The sequence below is a fragment of the Labeo rohita genome, chromosome 6 (genome assembly GCF_022985175.1).
Source record: "Labeo rohita strain BAU-BD-2019 chromosome 6, IGBB_LRoh.1.0, whole genome shotgun sequence".
Classification (NCBI taxonomy): Eukaryota; Metazoa; Chordata; class Actinopteri; order Cypriniformes; family Cyprinidae; genus Labeo; species Labeo rohita.
The window spans coordinates 27730462-27748437 of record NC_066874.1 but is presented as its reverse complement, the minus strand read 5'-3'; the positions used below and the strand labels follow the sequence as shown (position 1 = coordinate 27748437).

At 36.4% G+C, this 17976-nt stretch overlaps 1 protein-coding gene across 1 annotated transcript in view; it reads left to right on the top strand.

Annotated features, from left to right (window-relative positions):
* The first annotated feature begins 492 nt into the window (after nt 1-492).
* cntn3b (contactin 3b) overlaps nt 493-17976 on the top strand; it is a 75307-nt gene continuing 57823 nt past the window's right edge. The window contains exons 1-3 of the mRNA XM_051112466.1: nt 493-898; nt 8957-9094; nt 13349-13493. Of these exons, the coding sequence (XP_050968423.1) occupies nt 9040-9094; nt 13349-13493 (200 nt within the window). The 5' untranslated portion in view covers nt 493-898; nt 8957-9039. The remainder of the gene's footprint in view (nt 899-8956; nt 9095-13348; nt 13494-17976) is intronic.

The following is a 17976-nucleotide window of genomic DNA, read 5'->3' as shown; positions in this document are numbered from 1 at the left end:
CTGCCCTGAGAAATATTCGCAGGAGTAAAACGTGTGACAACTAGCACTCATCTCCCCTAAGTCAAGCTGTGAACGAACTGAAACTGCTACAGGGAGAATGCTTTTGTGGAACAAATGAATCTTCTTACATATTAGGTTTATCCTGAGCTGCCCTTGTCATATCTCAGCATAGCACATACAGTAGATTAGCTTCATTCAAATGTACAGGGAATTAAAGCAGAGCCATTGCATGCTATTACAGTTCTAATATTGCGAGATTGCAAATGAAATTCTTAAGGGTCCAGTTTATGACATCCTATTTCTAATGCACAAACCAGAAAATAGCAAATGGCACTGAAGAAGAGAGCAGGCATTAGACAAGTGATGCAAATGATCACTATCACATAAAAATCTTTCCTTAGAGGCACTTTGCTCATTGAATTTGGGGCGTGCTTACAAAGGCACTCTCAGCTGGAGGTGCATCAGCATGTTAGGTACCAGAACTGCGCATTTCATCCACTGAGCGCCTGCTGGAGGAGGAGATACGCATCATATATACCTAACCAACCGTCTTTCTGGATCACTCTGCTGGTCGGAACCGATCACGGGGCACGTGTGTGCAGTGGATACGCCGGAGCGCTGTGATTCGTGGACTAATTGCGGGGCGCTTGCGGGAATACGAGGAGCATCTCTGTGGACGAGAGGGAATACATCTCGTTTTCCTGTCCGTCTCCACACACACTTCGATTTAGAGGGCATTTATTTGGTACTAAAAGTGAGAGAACGATATCAGGAAAGATGTTACCGACGACATTAGGAGGTTAGAGGTGCTGAGGTTTATCCCATCTCTGAATATGGAGTAAATTCCCACGTCTTTTCTTATTTTGACTCGGAATACAGTGAACGGGAGCGCATCACGGTGAGTTATTCATTATCCATGCACTATTAGATTATTTAAAGTAAGCTGTAAGCGCAAGTTTAAACTGTAAGCGCAAGTTTTATTTGAGATGCCAGATAATGTAATGAATCTACATTATGGATATCGTTATAAATACACAATGCCTTGTTAAATACAGAAAAGCAAGCGCTGCTTTTACACATGAAAACCTGATCACGACCCCAATGACTTAATCGTATTCAACGTACTGATAATTAGGGATGGGAATTTAATCAGTATGATACTTCAAAACCCGTGCCTTAATGGTTCCACTTGAGATGTTTTAGTACTTTTAAGGACGGAATATATGGAGGAGAAAAGAATGTAATTCTTAAAGTATTAGTCGGCAGTCAGTGGGTTAGCTAATTTCAAAAGGACAGATATAGTCTGATAACAAATAATAAAAAAAAATGTTTAAACCGGAGTATCAAGTATCACAAAAATGTGGTAATTTAATGTACTTGTCAATTTATATGACACCACTAATTAGAACAGAACTCATGTGTATCTTTCATGTATATCAACAAAACCTCTCACAGGTTTAAAGTGTAGCATAACAGGTTCGTTTTGTTGTGAACAAAAAATGAATAACTTGAGGTTCAGAAAGTGATTAATTCTAATAACACCACCAAGGATCCATAACAAAGATTCATATCATAAGAGTCTTTCGTTGGCCAATCGGATTACCCTGTCAGGCTGCATTTTATTTACTGAAAAGAATCAGACCACAAAATTCTTTCTAGAGGTTTCGTAAGTGATTAATTCAAATAACACCATGAAGGATCCTTAAGATTCACAACAAAGATTCAGATCATAAGAGTCATTCTTTCGAGAGTCGTATTAACCCGTCAAGCTGCATTTTATTCACTGAATAAAATTTATTTCTGGAATCGACTAAGCTCATAACTCTGTATGTTTTTGATTCACTAAAAAGGACTGGATCACAACAGAGTAATTTAGGGAGTCGTACTACGCTATGTTTTTATCTATCTATCCATTAGGCATGAATTAAGAGTAATTTCTTAGAGAATTGGTAGCGGTGTAGAGTAGCGTTTTAACCGCGTAATAGTACTACTGTACTTTGAATTCTGTGGAGGACTTACTTCTGGATTGATGATGGGCTTTCTTCAGGTATGCTATCTTCAGATGTGTAGTAGCGATATATTTCCCAACATATTACATCCGCCATGTTGGCATGATCTTTGACCTGTATGTTCCTTGACCAGTGATATTCTATCAACAACAATGAAAACAATTTGAAAAGCTGTTGTTAAACGAATACAATTTGACCACAAGTAACAACTTTCTATTGGACATATACTGTACCACGTGAACACTTAAATTCTGTGACCATTTTCTATTTTTCAACTTATGTGAACTCTGACAGAGCCTTAGCTATTGTAGTAGAGCAGATGTGTGATATATTATGTGAACTGCACACTGATCTCAGTCATGTAGGACAGAAGATCACATGGGGCACAAACATCACTCTTATCTTGCAGATTGTATTTCCTCAGACTCAAGATATGATGCATAAGGGATAAAAACTGGCAGGTGCTATACCTAAAGGTCTTCAGCATCTCCATTTGTTCTGATTCAAGACATCCGTAACAAAATTCCCTTGTAATGCATGCCTCACAGTATGGAAGGCACATATGGAACCCCACGGAAAGAAATTTCAGGGAATTGTAATCTGTTCTAAATATTTAATTGGATAGATATTGCTTTTTTGTAAATGGTTGTGTAGAATATGACTCATCAGCTTGAAACGTCAGTCTGTTGAGGGTCTACTTGGAGTCATCTGAATGCTAACAAGAATAATTGTTTAATCTAATTCCACAAAGTAACCAGAAGTCACTGGAAAAAGAATGGAAATTCATTTGTCAAAAAATTTGAGAACACTACAGTTGTCAGTAAAAGGGTAAAACCACATGTAATACTTTTATGATCCAGCCTGAGTTAGTTTCTTTTGAAGTAAAGCCCTCAAACAAGTGTTAGATGGATCAATAAACTATCAGCCTCTCCATAGATCAGCCAACGCTGCCTCTATGGCCTGGTTTATAATCTCACAAAGGTGTGACTAAGCTGTGGGAACTTTAGTGCCTTTATGTATTGCAGGAGCGAGACAGAGAGGAAGGACACACAGGAGAAAACACACATTCGGCTCTCTATCTGCACCACATCTGCTATTCAAATAGGAATGGGATCCTTCTCTCGTGTGTTCATGTTTATTTATGGATGCATCTGGGATGCATGGCTCATCTCATTTTGTTGCTAACAAGCACAGCCAAATTAGAGGTGAGAACACTGGGAAGCAGCAGTGTGCAGAATTCAGTCGAACTTCTCCACAGCACAGCTTGGCTTCCTCCGAGACTATTTATTCCTCTCATTGTGGCGTATAAAGTTTATTTAAAGAGAGACTAAAGATAAATTTGAACATGCGGGAGGAATTCATTAGAGATGAAAGTAATGTTAGTTTATATAACTGTGTGTGTGTGTGTGTTTTAAATTCTGCCTTTCTTAATATCCATCTCTCAAATTCACTTTCTGCAGTCTGGATCACAAACTTTTCTTTTGTTATCTTTCTAAATGCATTTCCTCTATCTTTTTTAATATCTGGTTGAGGCCTAAAGGAATACTTCACTCCAAAATGAAAGTTGTCATTGTGTTATTTCAAACCCATATGTCTTTGAAACTAAAACAAATACTTTTTGTTTTACTTGTTGTCCACTTGTGGTTTTAATTAATAATCTCACCCACCATTGATCTGTTAAAAGTTGCAGCGAAATCAATCATTGTCAGAGACTCGATTTTGGGAACCAGATCAAGAAATGTATTGAAGCATGTAATATAGCACAAAAGTTCATGCTCTTTTTCTCTATTTGTGCATTTTAATTACCTTTGCCATCATCCAGTGCTTACTTAAAAACAATAATAATTTAATAACACTGTTAAAAGTAATCAAAATCAATATCTATTTTATCATACTGTACTTTATAAAGCTGTGATGCCTAAATTCACATGATTTTAATTAAAAAAAAATGTGTGTACTTTAATAAAACAGTAAAGATTTTAACGTCAGCTATTCACTGGATATCAGCGATAAAATTTAAATAATAATAAAAATGCATCCCAACTTTTATGATGCTTTAGAACCTTTATAAAGCTTAAAAGTTTGGGTCCCCATTAATTGTTGTGTGGAAAAGCACGAATGTAGCATTTTCTAAAATTTTCTGTTTTACAGAAGAAGGTAGGAAGAAAATTCAGGTTTGGAATGACACAAACATTATGACAATTTTCTTTTCTGGGTGAACCATCCCTCACAGAAGTGTGCGTTTGGGGGAATTCTGCCACTGTGATTATTGGGTTGTGGGATGGATCGCTGGCTGCCATCTTACTGTTAAGTGCACTTTCTCCCCTTGCCCCATGACAGTTCTATAGAAAATACCTTTCAATTTTATAGATGCCAAAAGAGTAAATCTGTTTCTAAGAATGTTGTTCTAGGAATCTAAATGCTGTGATGGATAAGCAATTCATTTTTGTTTACCGGCGTTCAAGGATTCTGCTTTAGTTGTGCTCAGCTCTGTATTCATTCATTGATGGTCATTTGCACTCAAGCTTCTTTCTTTCAGTATGTGTTGCATTTTTTTTAGCATTATTTATATACTATTATAGTATTTACTAATATTTTTCATTAGCTTTTATTTTTTCTATTTTCATTTTCTATTTATTTTATTTTAATGGAAACTATTTTAATAGTTTTAGTTCACAATAACAACAGTTGTTGCAGCAGACATCATCACAGTACTTTTTCCTCCATTGAATTGCTAAGGTTTGATGGTCAGGCATAAAACATGATTTATTCTCAGTGTCTAAAACACAATATACAGTCAACTTCACCACATTGTTACAAGAACTTATGATTTATAGCATAAGCATAAAACCAGCTCCCACACCAAATGTTTAATGTCAGTCGAAGTACCACCAAGCAGTTGATGTACAGTAATTATAGTCTAAAAGTACACATAATGCTCAGGTTCAGAGCTTTAGTGTAAGAAGTAATTTAGCTGACACTTCTTTTCAAAGAGGTATACTTATTAAAGGGACAATCCCCGTGGAATAACTTCCATGACGGGGAAGGTTTCAAGGGCCGTTCCCGCCAGAAAATCAGTTCGTCAAGAGATGAGTTTGCCAAGTAGGACACCATCAATCAACAATAGTTTTTAGTCAGCATTCCTGTCATAAAACGTTTTTAGGTTGCAACCCACCTAGCCTAATTCAAACCCTAAAATCTGATGAAACATACCCTAACAAGGATTTTGATCCAGGAAGAGGTCCTTCTTAACACAATTGCCTAATAATGTTAGAATCAAAGTGATATGCAGGATTTATTGCAACCATCAAATCAACATCTATTGTGGAATCTATTTCAGCTTCAAGTGGGAGATTTACTGATTGGCTCAATATATATTTTTCCTCATCAACTAGTGGGTTGCTGGCATATCATGCACCATAATCATGAGAGCTACAGTGCTTGGCATGTTCATCACTGCTTCCTATACTGCTGATCATCTCTGTAATACGATGCACTATCCATTTGTAATCACATGTAGACCGTTGTGCATGGTGTACAACCAAAACAGACATCTTTAACCCCTTCTTATATCGGTTATATGTCAAAATGTTCATACTAACCAAGCAGTGATCTCATTTACTGGTGCACAGAAGCATGGCTTTTATATCACTGTTGCAGAGGTGATGCTGCACCGCCTCATTACATTTGCTAGCCGAATGCTGATCATTTTGCTTAATAAGACGGTCAGTGAAAGCTGGAGGAAAACGACACCACAGCTCAGTTTTTAGGAAGGCTCATGAGAGATTGGTCGTAATTGCAATTCATGCCCTGTCTCGCGTGTTGCTGGATGTGACATGCACGCAATATGAAATCTGCATCCAGTTTGTTAACTCATATTTTCTTTTTTCCAACAGAAATCCGCTCTCGGAAGCTTTGCTGTAGGGTGTGAGCTGTCCTTTATTTTGTCAGCTTACACTTTTTTTGGGGTTACATGCAGGTTACGTGCAAAGGTCATAATAAGAAACAATGACAACTGTAATGTTTTTCATTGAAGGTCTGTAGCTACAGTTCCTCTTCCCTCTTGTCCTGCGTCAAAAGCCGAGCTGTGTAATCCAATCTGACAGAGTTTCCTGCGGCATAATGTGCCCCCAAACTTAAAAGACGCCAGGCAAATCCACCCAGAGACCCCCTGTCCCTGCAATTACGACAGACACCCAGCAGTTATCCCCACTAGGATACAGCACTAAACAAGGGGCTCCTCTGAAGATTATGCAATTATAACAAAACGATAGCAGATTACCCTTTCTCTAAGCCTTCATGCCTTTATTGATTTAAAGGGCCAGTATTGAAGAAATGAGTATGTGTTTATAAAAAAGAACTGAGAAAAGTGTACACAAATGGTTTTATACCTAAGGGTATGAAATAAAGACTGACTAACTGGTTCTGTAGATAGAAAAAAAAATCATATGGCCTCAGGCCATAGAGCTGGAACTGTGACAGTTAGGGATTTTCAAAGCAAAATAAAGCGAGTAAAGGAAAACCTCCAATACTCACAGGAGTGAGTCCCTCATGAAATGCTATAAAAATCCCAAAGTGCATGCCAGTCTGTCAAGATAACTTTTATTATAGTATAAAATGCAGTAAATGTAGCTTTTTTGATCTAGAAACCCATCTGATGGCATATAAAAGAGGAACACTTTAAGCACTGCTACATATTTTAATGAAATAAAAATGAGTAAAATAAATTTTAAATATACCTTAAAGGAGTAGTTCACTTCCAGAACAAAAATTTACAGATAATGTACACCTAACCCCCTTGTCATCCAAGATGTTCATGTCTTTCTTTCTTCAGTCATAAAAACTAACCTTTTTTCATGATTCCTCTCCATATAATGGACTTCTATGGTGCCCCTTAAACTTCCAAAATGTAGTTTAAATGCAGCTTCAAAGGGCTCTAAACAATCCCAGCCAAGGAATAAGGGTCTTGGTTATGGTTATTTTATATTCTATAAATTGGTTATTTTCTAAAAAAAAATTACAATTTCTATACTTTTTAACCTCAAATGCTCGTCTTGTCTAGGTCTGCGTGAACTCTCTTTTTCCGGTTCAAGAAAGTTAGGGTATGGTAAAGAACTCCCATCTCATTTTCTCCTCCAACTTCCGAAATCGCTGCAGAAGTACCGACCCAGTGTTTACAAAGTGAACATGCAAAGAAGGTCAAACGCCATTTACAGAAAAAAGGTAAAAGCGATGTAGGACTATTTTAAAGTTGGAGGAGAAAATGAGATGGGAGTTTTTCTGACATACCCTAACTGTCTGGAAGTGGAAAAACAGTTCACACAGATCTAGACAAGACGAGCATTTGAGATTAAAAAGTATAGAAATTGTACGTCTTTTTTTTAGAAAATAACCGATCGTTTTGCTAGGTAAGACCCTTTGAAGCTGCATTTAAACTCCATTTTGGAAGTTCAAACTCAGGGGCACCATAGAAGTCCATTATATGGAAAGAAATCCTAAAATATTTGTCTCAAAAAACATAATTTCTTTACGACTGAAGAAATAGAGACATGAACATCTTGGATGACAAGGGGGTGAGTACATTATCTGCAAATTTTTGTTCTGTCAGTAATTACTTACCCTCATGTCGATACAAATCCGCAAGTTCATCTTCGGAACACAAATTAAGATATTTCTGATGAAATCCAAGAGCTTTCTGACCTTGCATAGACAGCAACGCAACCACCATGTTCAGGGCCAATAAAGGTAGTAAGGACAATGTTAAAATAGTCCATGTGGCATCAGTGGTATATAGGTACGAGAATACTTCTTGTGTGCAAAGAAAAAAAAAAAAAAAAAAAAACTTTATTCAGCAAAAGTTTGGGATGCCAGTTAATTAGACGTTTTAAATCAAATGAATTGGGCTTTTCATTGATTAATTAATATAATTCATCTAAAATCACATTGTTGGTGTGAAAAGTTTTTGATGATTCATTATTGCATTGATTAGACATGAACATTATAAATACAGTCCAAAAACATTTTTTTGCACGCATTGCTCTGTGCGTCTTGGACGCAACATTTTTAACACGCTGTGTTAAGTTTAAAGTAGTTCAACTTTAAAAGCACATCTTGAAACCACTGCTTTTTGTTCCATTTGGTTGCGCTCCATCTGTTTTTGACTGCAAGAATATTTCCTACAAGATGGCATCACACTGTAATTGAGATATGCATAAACCCCACATGTAAATCACTGTATTTCTGGTAATCAAACTGAAAGGTCCTCTGAGAAGTCATCGCAAATTATTCTGTCAGATTCAACCCTACGCAGGACCTCCGAAGATGTCATTTTGCCTGTATATGTGGGTGGAATGCTACGTGCTAGTGAAAGCGGCTAACAGTATTTAGGTTGGCTTCTAGCTCCTATTAATAGTCAAGAGAAAGTAGCTTTTGAGGTCAACAAACTCCAGCCCCCTGATTTCTCTGATGTTGCAGGTTTCTGTTTGTTTCTTCGGTATCGCGAATAATAATGCATAATTTAGACCGCATCAAGCTTTAGAACAAAAGCAGTTGTTACTCTCTTTTAAATGCGCAATGAATATTGTGTTAACAGTTGGGGGTTTCTAACGGTCTCCTTTCTTGTTTCATTCTTCCTTCCAAGCTTCGCTCCCATCTGTCATTCATACTCAAAACATCATTGCATTGATTTTCTGCACATTTTAACTCTAGTCTCCCAGGGCTTTTGTTTGCAGTGCTTTAATATTTTAGCTGCCGTCACATTGAAAACATCTCAGTTGTTAACTTTCTCTTTGATCCAACAACATTTCACCAGTATTTGTCCCCACAGTCAAGGTGATCACTTCAACAGAGGTGTAATCTTTCAGATCTGTCTATAAAAGCCGCGCATTTGTCATATTTGACTCAGAATGTCTTATTTTAATTATTTCTGTAATTACTTTCCCCCACAGATTATACGTCTCACATTCAAGGGAGAAGTCATTCCATTCACAAGCAATTGGATGAGAGTCATACTTGCCCTTGGCAACTAAAGATGACGTTACTATGGAAACGACTTGTGGTGCTATCAATCATTGGCTGCCTCGCAGGTAAATTATTGTCCTGCTGTTTTTCAAACTGAATGTTTTTTCTCTCTGTTTTTATTTTGGGCTGAATGTATACATGTAATGGATTGTCATGAAAGGAAGAATTTCATTATGATCTTAAGTCTGGGATTCATTCAGTCTTTGGAGGAGGTTTGAGACGACACTGAAGTGGGATGAGTTTATATGCGCATTCATGTCGAATATATTGTCGTTTTGAATACCACTGAACTTAATTATGTTATGTTCAGAAAGGAAATAATATGATATTGAGAAAATAATCGCTCTTTGTGCTTAGTTTTTGAAGTAATAAACTTCAACAGGGAAGCATCACTCACCATAAAATAATATATAAAATAACCCTGATTTTGAACCCAAAGTAATTTTTCTTTATATATACACTGCATTCAAAAGTTTGGAGTCAGTGTTTTTTTTTTTTTTTATGTTTTTGAAAGCCTCTGCAAAATTATTTTGTGAAAGCTCATCAGTGCTGTATTTTTTAATCAAATTACAGTAGAAAAAAACAAAACAATTTATGTTAATGCATTTTTAAATGTAATTTATTCCAGCGATAGCAAAGCTGAATTTTCAGATGGACCATCAGATATTATTCTAATATGCTGATTTGGTGCTTATTAACCCTTTAACTGTCACCATCCCCCCCTACGTTTACTTCACCATATTACAAATAAATCCTAATCTAATCATGACAAATTATATATCGTTGGGAAGGTCTAAGACTCCTACAAAGAGATTTTACCACTCTTTGTGTTACAAATTATGTAGGAAAAGTAATAGATTAATTTATGACAAGAGTGCACCTCAAATATCTTCACATAACAGGAGTTCTGACCTTTGTTACAAAAAGACTTTCTTCGTTGCCTTTTTCCCTATCATGTAATAGAAATCTTAAGAAATTATATATCAACTGAAAACTTAAAATCCCAAAATTCATCCTTTGAAAATCAGACATTGCATTAGTATGGAAATTGTACATCAAAATCATATTACAAAATGTTTTTGAACTATAAAAAATTAACTTTGGATAGTGCATTTTCATGTCTATTTTCAAGATAGAGAGTGACAGTTAAAGTGTTAAAAGTTCTTATTAATTTCAATGTTGAAAATTGATGTGCTGCTTTATATTTTATGGAAACCATGATCATTTTTTATTTGATGAATAGAAACATTGTCTTAACTGTTATTAATTTATTGCTTTATAATTATATTGATTTCTTTCTTGAAGTTTGGTATGTATATATATATATATATATATATATACACATACATACATACACACACACACATTCTTCTCCCAATCCTTTTATATCGATTTATGTTTGGTTTCCCCAAGGCTGCAGTGAGATTGTGGCCCAGTACCTGTGTTTGTCAAAGATGATTATCAGGATTCCTGGGATGGTGGCTTGTCTGTATCTCACTAGAAACCGCTGCCTCTTTCTGCCTCTCTGGATGCAGTGGATTACAAATGCAACTCAGAGGGAACTTATTTTTATTCAATAGTGGCAGTATTTACAACAGAAGCTATGATTGATGAGAGTGCAGATGCTATTGTGTAGAGAAATATAGACTAATTTTTTTTTTTTTTTTTTTTTTTCATTTTGTATTCATGAAATTGAAACACAGAACAATTATAACCAGCACATGCATCAAATAACCTATAGTTATGGTGTGTAATTTCAGAAATGATACACACAAACGTTCTTCTGTTGATATTACCACAACAGCAGCTGACACTGGAGTTTATTTTCCAGTAGTATGGTGTTTCAGTGTGTTTGCAGAATTATCTATCTTGTAAATATGGCTGCAGGGAGTATCCCTGTATAATATTAATTGATATAGAAAAAATAATGGTTGCAAGTCTTAGGAATCTATTAAGATTAGGATAATATTCTGACAATGGGGGCGTTATGTCTTCTGAAGCACATTTCTAGAAAAACAAAGTGTAGGGAGCTATGTAAGATGTGTGAATAATACTATTTTTTCTGAAATACTGGATATTTAGTATCACATAAAAACAGCTGTCAAAGCATGCACACATATATATGTATGTATAATGTGACGAGTCGACTGCCTCCCCCCTTATTGTCAGCTTCACCCCGTCGGTAATCGCCGCCCTTCACCAGGCTCCCGACGGGAGTGGGCGTGTGGGAGGAGGAGGGGCGCTGAAACATCCAGGTCTGGCGGCGTGTGATGGGGCACACCTGATGTGAATGAAGCCTCATCACCGCCGCTGTTAAAATGCCGAGCGCGCCTCTCCTCAGGAGACCGGTCTCTTCCCGTGCATGCATGCGCTGCTGGGTCCTCGTGGGTCCAGGAAGGGGTGAAGAGGGAACCAGCGACACTTTTTCCCCCTTTTTGGACACTTTCTGTTTTATTGTTTAATAAAAGCCTCTCCGAGGTTCACCCACTGTGTCCGGCCCCTGTGACAAGACCATTATTTCAATAATGGAATTAAATTTGACATTAGGATATAAATAAGTAAATGCGTCTGATTGGTTTCTTCAATACCGGAGCATTAGCCAGTCAGAAATACATCCTAACCATAGGAATTCCTATGTGGTATTCCTAACCACGTAACCTTAGCTGAAGTGATTTAGAAAACTTCTGTCTTTCCCTCCTCCTCCCCAGCACCACCTGTAAAGATCTGCTATTGGGTCTACTATTTCTTGCAGTGGCCTATCCATTTGTTTGTTTTGATTAAAGGAGAAGTCCACTTCAGGAACAAAAATTTACAGACAAGGTTCTCACCCCCTTGTCATCAAAGATGTTCATGTCTTTTTTCTGTAGCCGTAAAGAAATTATGTTTTTTGAGTTAAACATTTCTCCATATAATGGACTGGCGCCTCGATTTTGAACTTCCAAAATGCAGTTTAAATGCGGCTTTAAATGATTCCAAATGAGGTTGTAAATCTCAAACGCTTGTCTTGTCTTGCTCTCCCTGAACTCTGTGTATTCTAGCTAAGAACAGTTAGGGTATGTCGAAAAACTCGTAATTTCGTATTGTCTCCCTCAACTCAAAAATCATTTCTAAATCATCCTACATCGCTGCAGAAGTACCGACCCAGTCTTTGCAAAGTGAACATGCAAAGAAGATCAAACACCCTCAACAAAAAAAAGTAAAACAGCGATATATGGTGATTTTGAAGTTGAGGGAGAACATGAGATGGGAATTTTTTGACATACCCTAACTGTCATAAACTGGAAAAAAAAACAGTTCAGGCAGAGTGAGACAAGACGAGCTTTTGTCATTAAAAAGTATATAAATTGTATTATTTTTATGAAAATAACCGATCGTTTGCTAGATAAGACCCTTTTTCCTCAGCTGGGATCGTTTGCAACCGCATTTGGGATCGTTTGAAGCCGCATTTAAACTGCATTTTGGAAGTTCAAAATCGGGGCACCATACCAATCCGTTATATGGAAAAAAATTCTGAAATGTTTCCCTCAAAAAACATAATTTCTTTATGGCTGAAGAAAGAAACACATGAACATCTTGGATGACAAGTGGTGAGTAGATTATCTGTCAATTTTTGTTCTGGAAGTGGACTAGTTTTTGTATTTGCTCAGCTGTGTACCAAATCTCATAGGGCTGGGTAAAAAAAAAATATTGATTTCTCGATTTTAATTGGTTCTCATTTTTACAAAATTATATGGATTCTTAAATATCAAGAATCGATTAGTTTAGCCTGTTTTCATTTAATGAACGGAACATTGTAGGGCGCCCCCCATTCAATAATTCGTGGTAAGCTTTTTTACTTTTGAAACAAAGTCTCAGGTTTCAAATTCTGCCATTTTTTTTTACAGTATTTATACAATAAATACCATTTCGGCACTGTTTAATGTGGAGTGACAGATTGCTGTAGCACCTCAGTTCAAGCGAAGCGGCAGCGCGAAGTCCATGTAAACTGATCGCCTCCTCTGCTTTAATAAAGCATGAAATAAACACAAATGAGCATATTTTTTTTTCTTGTGACAATTTGCCAAGTACTGTACCTAATATATATCCAGCGAAATCAATACTGAATTGAATCAAATCAAAATCAGAATTGAATCGCAAGGTTGTGAAAACAAATCAAATTGAATCGTCAAGTTTGTGTCAATACCCAGCTCTAATATCTTGTATGCCAAAATGAAGCTTATGTACATTACATCCCCCATGCCAGTAAATGCCAGTTGGTGATTGATTAAACTGCATTTTTTTTTAACTAAATGTAAAACAAATGTATTTTCTCGTCTCAGTCTCATCAGCACAAGCCGAAGACACAAAGTTTCTTGGTCCAAGCTGGAAAAAGGAACCAGAAGACCTGATACTGCCCATCCATTCTCCTGAGCAGGAGGCCGTTTTAACCTGTAAGGCATCAGGAGTCCCTTCCCCTCAGTACAGGTATGAGCCTGATCTAGCGTTCTATGCTAGCAATTTATGCATGCTTTCATTGCTATTACAAACCATTTAAGCAGTTGGTTTTCGCAAATTGGCAGCTTATTCCCGTAAGGATCAACTTAAAAAGTAATGCACTGATTGATATTGATTTTCCAGGTGAGAGGCAATTTATTTGTCCTTCATATTTGCCGTTGCATAAATCCAGTAAACCACTGTATTTCTAACAGCCTATCCCAGTAGCATCCTGCTGTGACCCATTTTCCATTTGCTTTCCAGAGTTTCAACAGTGTCAATTTTAAATGTGCGTCAACTCCTTTACCAAAGACTAATCTAAAAAAAAAAAAAAAAAAACAGCAATTTAGCCTACTTACGGAGATATGTTCAAGATTCATTACTTCTTTGGTGTGAACATATCTCAGCAAGAGCTTTAGGAATTAGCAAGCCAAATTTATCTTTCTGAGAGTGTAATGCATGCTACTGTAAAGACGGAAATTGGCTTTGAAAATGGGAGGGGTCTAAATGACTAATTTGCGCTAGAGATTCTAAGATACTGTCCCGCATATTCCCCGGTGAGGCGTCTGCTCTGAAAATAGCAGTGTGCTCTAGCTCTGTGGTATATTGTGTTTCGTAGCTTGGGTCAGCATCATGTAAATGCTCAGGCAAGCACAAGGGAGGGAAGCAATAACCTTGTGAGTGACATTCGATTTAAACGCTTACATTTCCCTTTAGCGCGTCTTTGTGAAAAACACAGATTTAACTCAACATTACGAGAGTATTGATGTACAGGAAGAAGAAGAGCACTGTGACAGCTGACGTCGTGATACTACATTTACTTTTGCACAGATGATACAAAGGTTGAATAAGTTTGACTTTTGACCTAGCTTTTAGTTTATTTATGCAGATATGTAACCATAAATAAACTCTGTGGAAAGGAAATGAAGTGGCTTATGCATATATTCAACAACATGCAAAATAGTAATTTCCAGCTCTGTCACACTGAAATACACTGCACTTCCTTTAATTATTTAATTCCTTTCTCACAGACATTAGGTATATTTGGTTTTGGATTGTCATGAAATTCATTTTTCCCGAACCAGCTGGCTGTGTTATTGCTTTTAAATATTTAGAATTTGTAGACATTTCCTTTTGCACAGTAAAAAACAGAAGAGTCTAGCAACCAGTGTTGGGAGCTAACAGCGAACAGTGGTGCTACTAACCACATTAGTCATTAGCGTGACAGTACAGTTCAGTTGTTTAAAAATAAAATCCTTTCTGGTAACAAACTACTTTTTCCAATAAGTAACAGTGTATACCAAACAGACCCTTTCTGATGGAAAATTTTCTGATAGCAAATCAGTTATTGGTTCATTTATCTCATATAAAGTGTTGAAAAGAATTCATTCTAATAAATCAGTTTGTTTATACACTTATTTTACATGACCCAGCAAGTCTTCATTTTAATTCCTAATTCATTCTAACATGTTTTTATGAAAATAAATGTTAAATATTTTACTTTTTAGTTCTGCTTAGGTTAAATATGTTTACGTTTGTTGTTGTCATCGTAATTTGTTCGTTTAATTGAAAAAAACTTTTAATTTTTGATAAACTAGTAGTTTTTGAGGAAAACATTCCAGGATTTTTCGCCATATAGTGGACTTCAGTGGTGACCAATGGGTTGAAGTTCCAAATTGCAGTTTCAAAGCAGCTTCAAAGGGCTTTACACAATCCCAGCCGAGGAATAAGGGTCTTGTCTAGTGAAACGATCTGTCATTTTTTTTTCTATACTTTTTAACCACAAATGCTCATTTCGCACTAGCTCAGCCATGCGTCCGTAACTTCACGCATTACATAACCACATTGGAAAGGTCACATGTGGTTATTTTTTTTTTTGTCTGTGCACTTCGGTTCAAAAAGATAGAGTAGGGCGAAAATCTAATTTTTTCCTCTAAGTTCAAAATTGTCCAACAGTCGAGCTAGTGCAAGATGAGCAACTGTGGTTAAAAAGTCTATAAATTTGTATTTCATTTAGAAAATGACAGATGGTTTCGCTAGATAAGACCCTTATTCCTTGGCTGAGATCTTGTAGAGTTCTTTGAAGCTGCATTGAAACTGCAATTTGGACCCTCAACCCATTGATCCCCAATAAAGTCCACTATATGGAGAAATGTTTTCCTCAAAAACTTTCTTTTTTTTTTTCAACTGAGAAGATAAAGACATGAACATATTGGATGACATGGGGGTGAGTAAATAATCAGGAAATTTTTCTTCTGATTATTTAACTCTTAAATTAAATTTACTATATTGATCATTTGTACAGTTTTAGAGTAGTTTCTCCAACACTCGTACCAGCTGTGTTTTGTCTTGCTTTGAAGTTCACCATAGATTTAATCTCAGGATTCTGGTGACATTTTCTCTTTGTGTGTTTGATAAAACCTATACCCATCATTCAATGAACTTTACAACAATACATCCAGACACTGATAAAATCAGTGACACTCTAAAGATAATTTCTTGAACTGAAAAAAGAGACATTTGCTGAAAATAAATTCTTCAAGGCTTGTCTTATAAGATCTAATCTGGTCAAGAGGCACCCGAAAGGTTCAGTCCACCCCAGCAGTCATTTCAAGAGTGTTAGCAAAGAACAGTTGAGCCAGCTAATGTTGACTGAAGGGTGGCCAATTCTGCTGCAAACAGTAAGAGGAGGAAGAGTCTCCAAAGAACATCCAGTTACTTTCTTTGTCAAGAGAAATTGTCAGTGTTCCAGCAGAGTCTGGTGGTATTTCGGCGTCTGCAGAGGCCGATGTGAACTTTGAGAACATAACACGCCAGGCTATTTTGCATCTTGGTTTCAGATTCCATAGAAAAGTAACTCGGAGCTGAGTCAGAAAAGAGCACTTGGCTGGCTTTTGCTTTTCTCTTAAAAAAAAAAATTTGTTTTGAAGAAATATGGAGTTGCTGTATTTTATTGCATTTAAAGAATTATATAAAAATCAATACATGCATATCAATTACATATTTAATAGAAAGAATAAACAATTTGCACTTCCATACAGAATTTTTTCGTTTTTGCTCACCAATGCTGCATTTATTTTAAATATAGTAAAATATTGAACTGTTATTACAATTTAAAATAACTGTTTTCTATTTGAATATATTCCTGTATTCCTCCAAGTTAAATTTTCTTTAGTCTTAAGTATTAGAAATCAATTTAATATGCTGATTTGGTGCACAAGAAACATTTCTTACTATCATCAGTGCTGCTTAATAATTTTGTGGACAACATACTTATTTTTCATTTTTGACTAATATTATTTTTATTTATTTGAAATAGAAATTTATGTAACTGAAAATTCTGAATGCAAATCAAATTTTTGAACGTGGGTATGTACATTTATTGATGTACGTTAAACATAACATTTTCTGACTGTATCCTTAACTAGACCACAACTGACTTTGCTTCTAATAAAAATGTTTTCCTTAGCTTATTTGTTTTTTTGTTCATCAGGCTCTTAATAATATATTTCTTAAATTATCTGAAGGCCAAAAAGTTTTCTTTCATCTAAATATCAGAATCACAGTTGTAATAAAAGCAGACTTTTATAATTAAGTAGACTTCCTCCTTCCCCTAACAGACATTTCTGTGAAAATAGCCTTGATAAACTGTTGTAAAGGTGTTGACGTGTAGTTTGAAAAGCCTTAATTTCTGTTGGTGTTTCTCTGCTTGTTTTGTCAGTGCTGTTTGCTGAGCTTGTCTAGCTGTTTGAGGTGTTTAGCAGAGTTGTTTGAGGTCCCAATAGTGCTTTTAAAGTAGAAAATTCTCAGTAGAGTTTAAATGCGTCATAGAGGTTTAGTGGCCTGTGTTATGTTGTCCAGCACCTCACTTAAGAAAAGCATTTTAACATGCTGATATGCTTCATGTGACATTCGCACGTAACAGGGCTTCACTCACCCCGCTTGGATAATTGGCCTGCGCTTTGAAGAACATTTAGCGCTTAACATGTAAAAGCACCAAGCAAAAGATCTTCAGCCTGCCAACATCACAGTGCACTAACAACCCTGACCTTAGCATCTCTCTAGTATTTTGTGGCTTGTTCTTTTTTGGTCCAGTAAAAGCGAAGTTGTATTAATGTGGTAGTGTGGGTCTACAGGGAGGGATAAGGTAGGCTGTGAGGGAATTTGAGGCCACAGCACAGCCATGACTCCTACCCACAATGCTTTGTGGGCTCTTGTGGTCAGCAAACACTCATAGAGCAAGAGTTTACATTATGCATTTATGCATTTAGCAGACTCCTTTATCCAAAGTGACTTACAAAAGAGGAACAAGCGCAATTCGTCCAGGAGCCAACAATATTCTTAATGTACAATGGCAGGTTTATTTGACAACTAGATTAGGAAGCAATCTAGAGAACAGGAGAAATGCGTCGTGATACTCTTGCGAACATGTGCCAAAGACTAACATAGAAAAGAAGAAATTGTTGAATAAAGT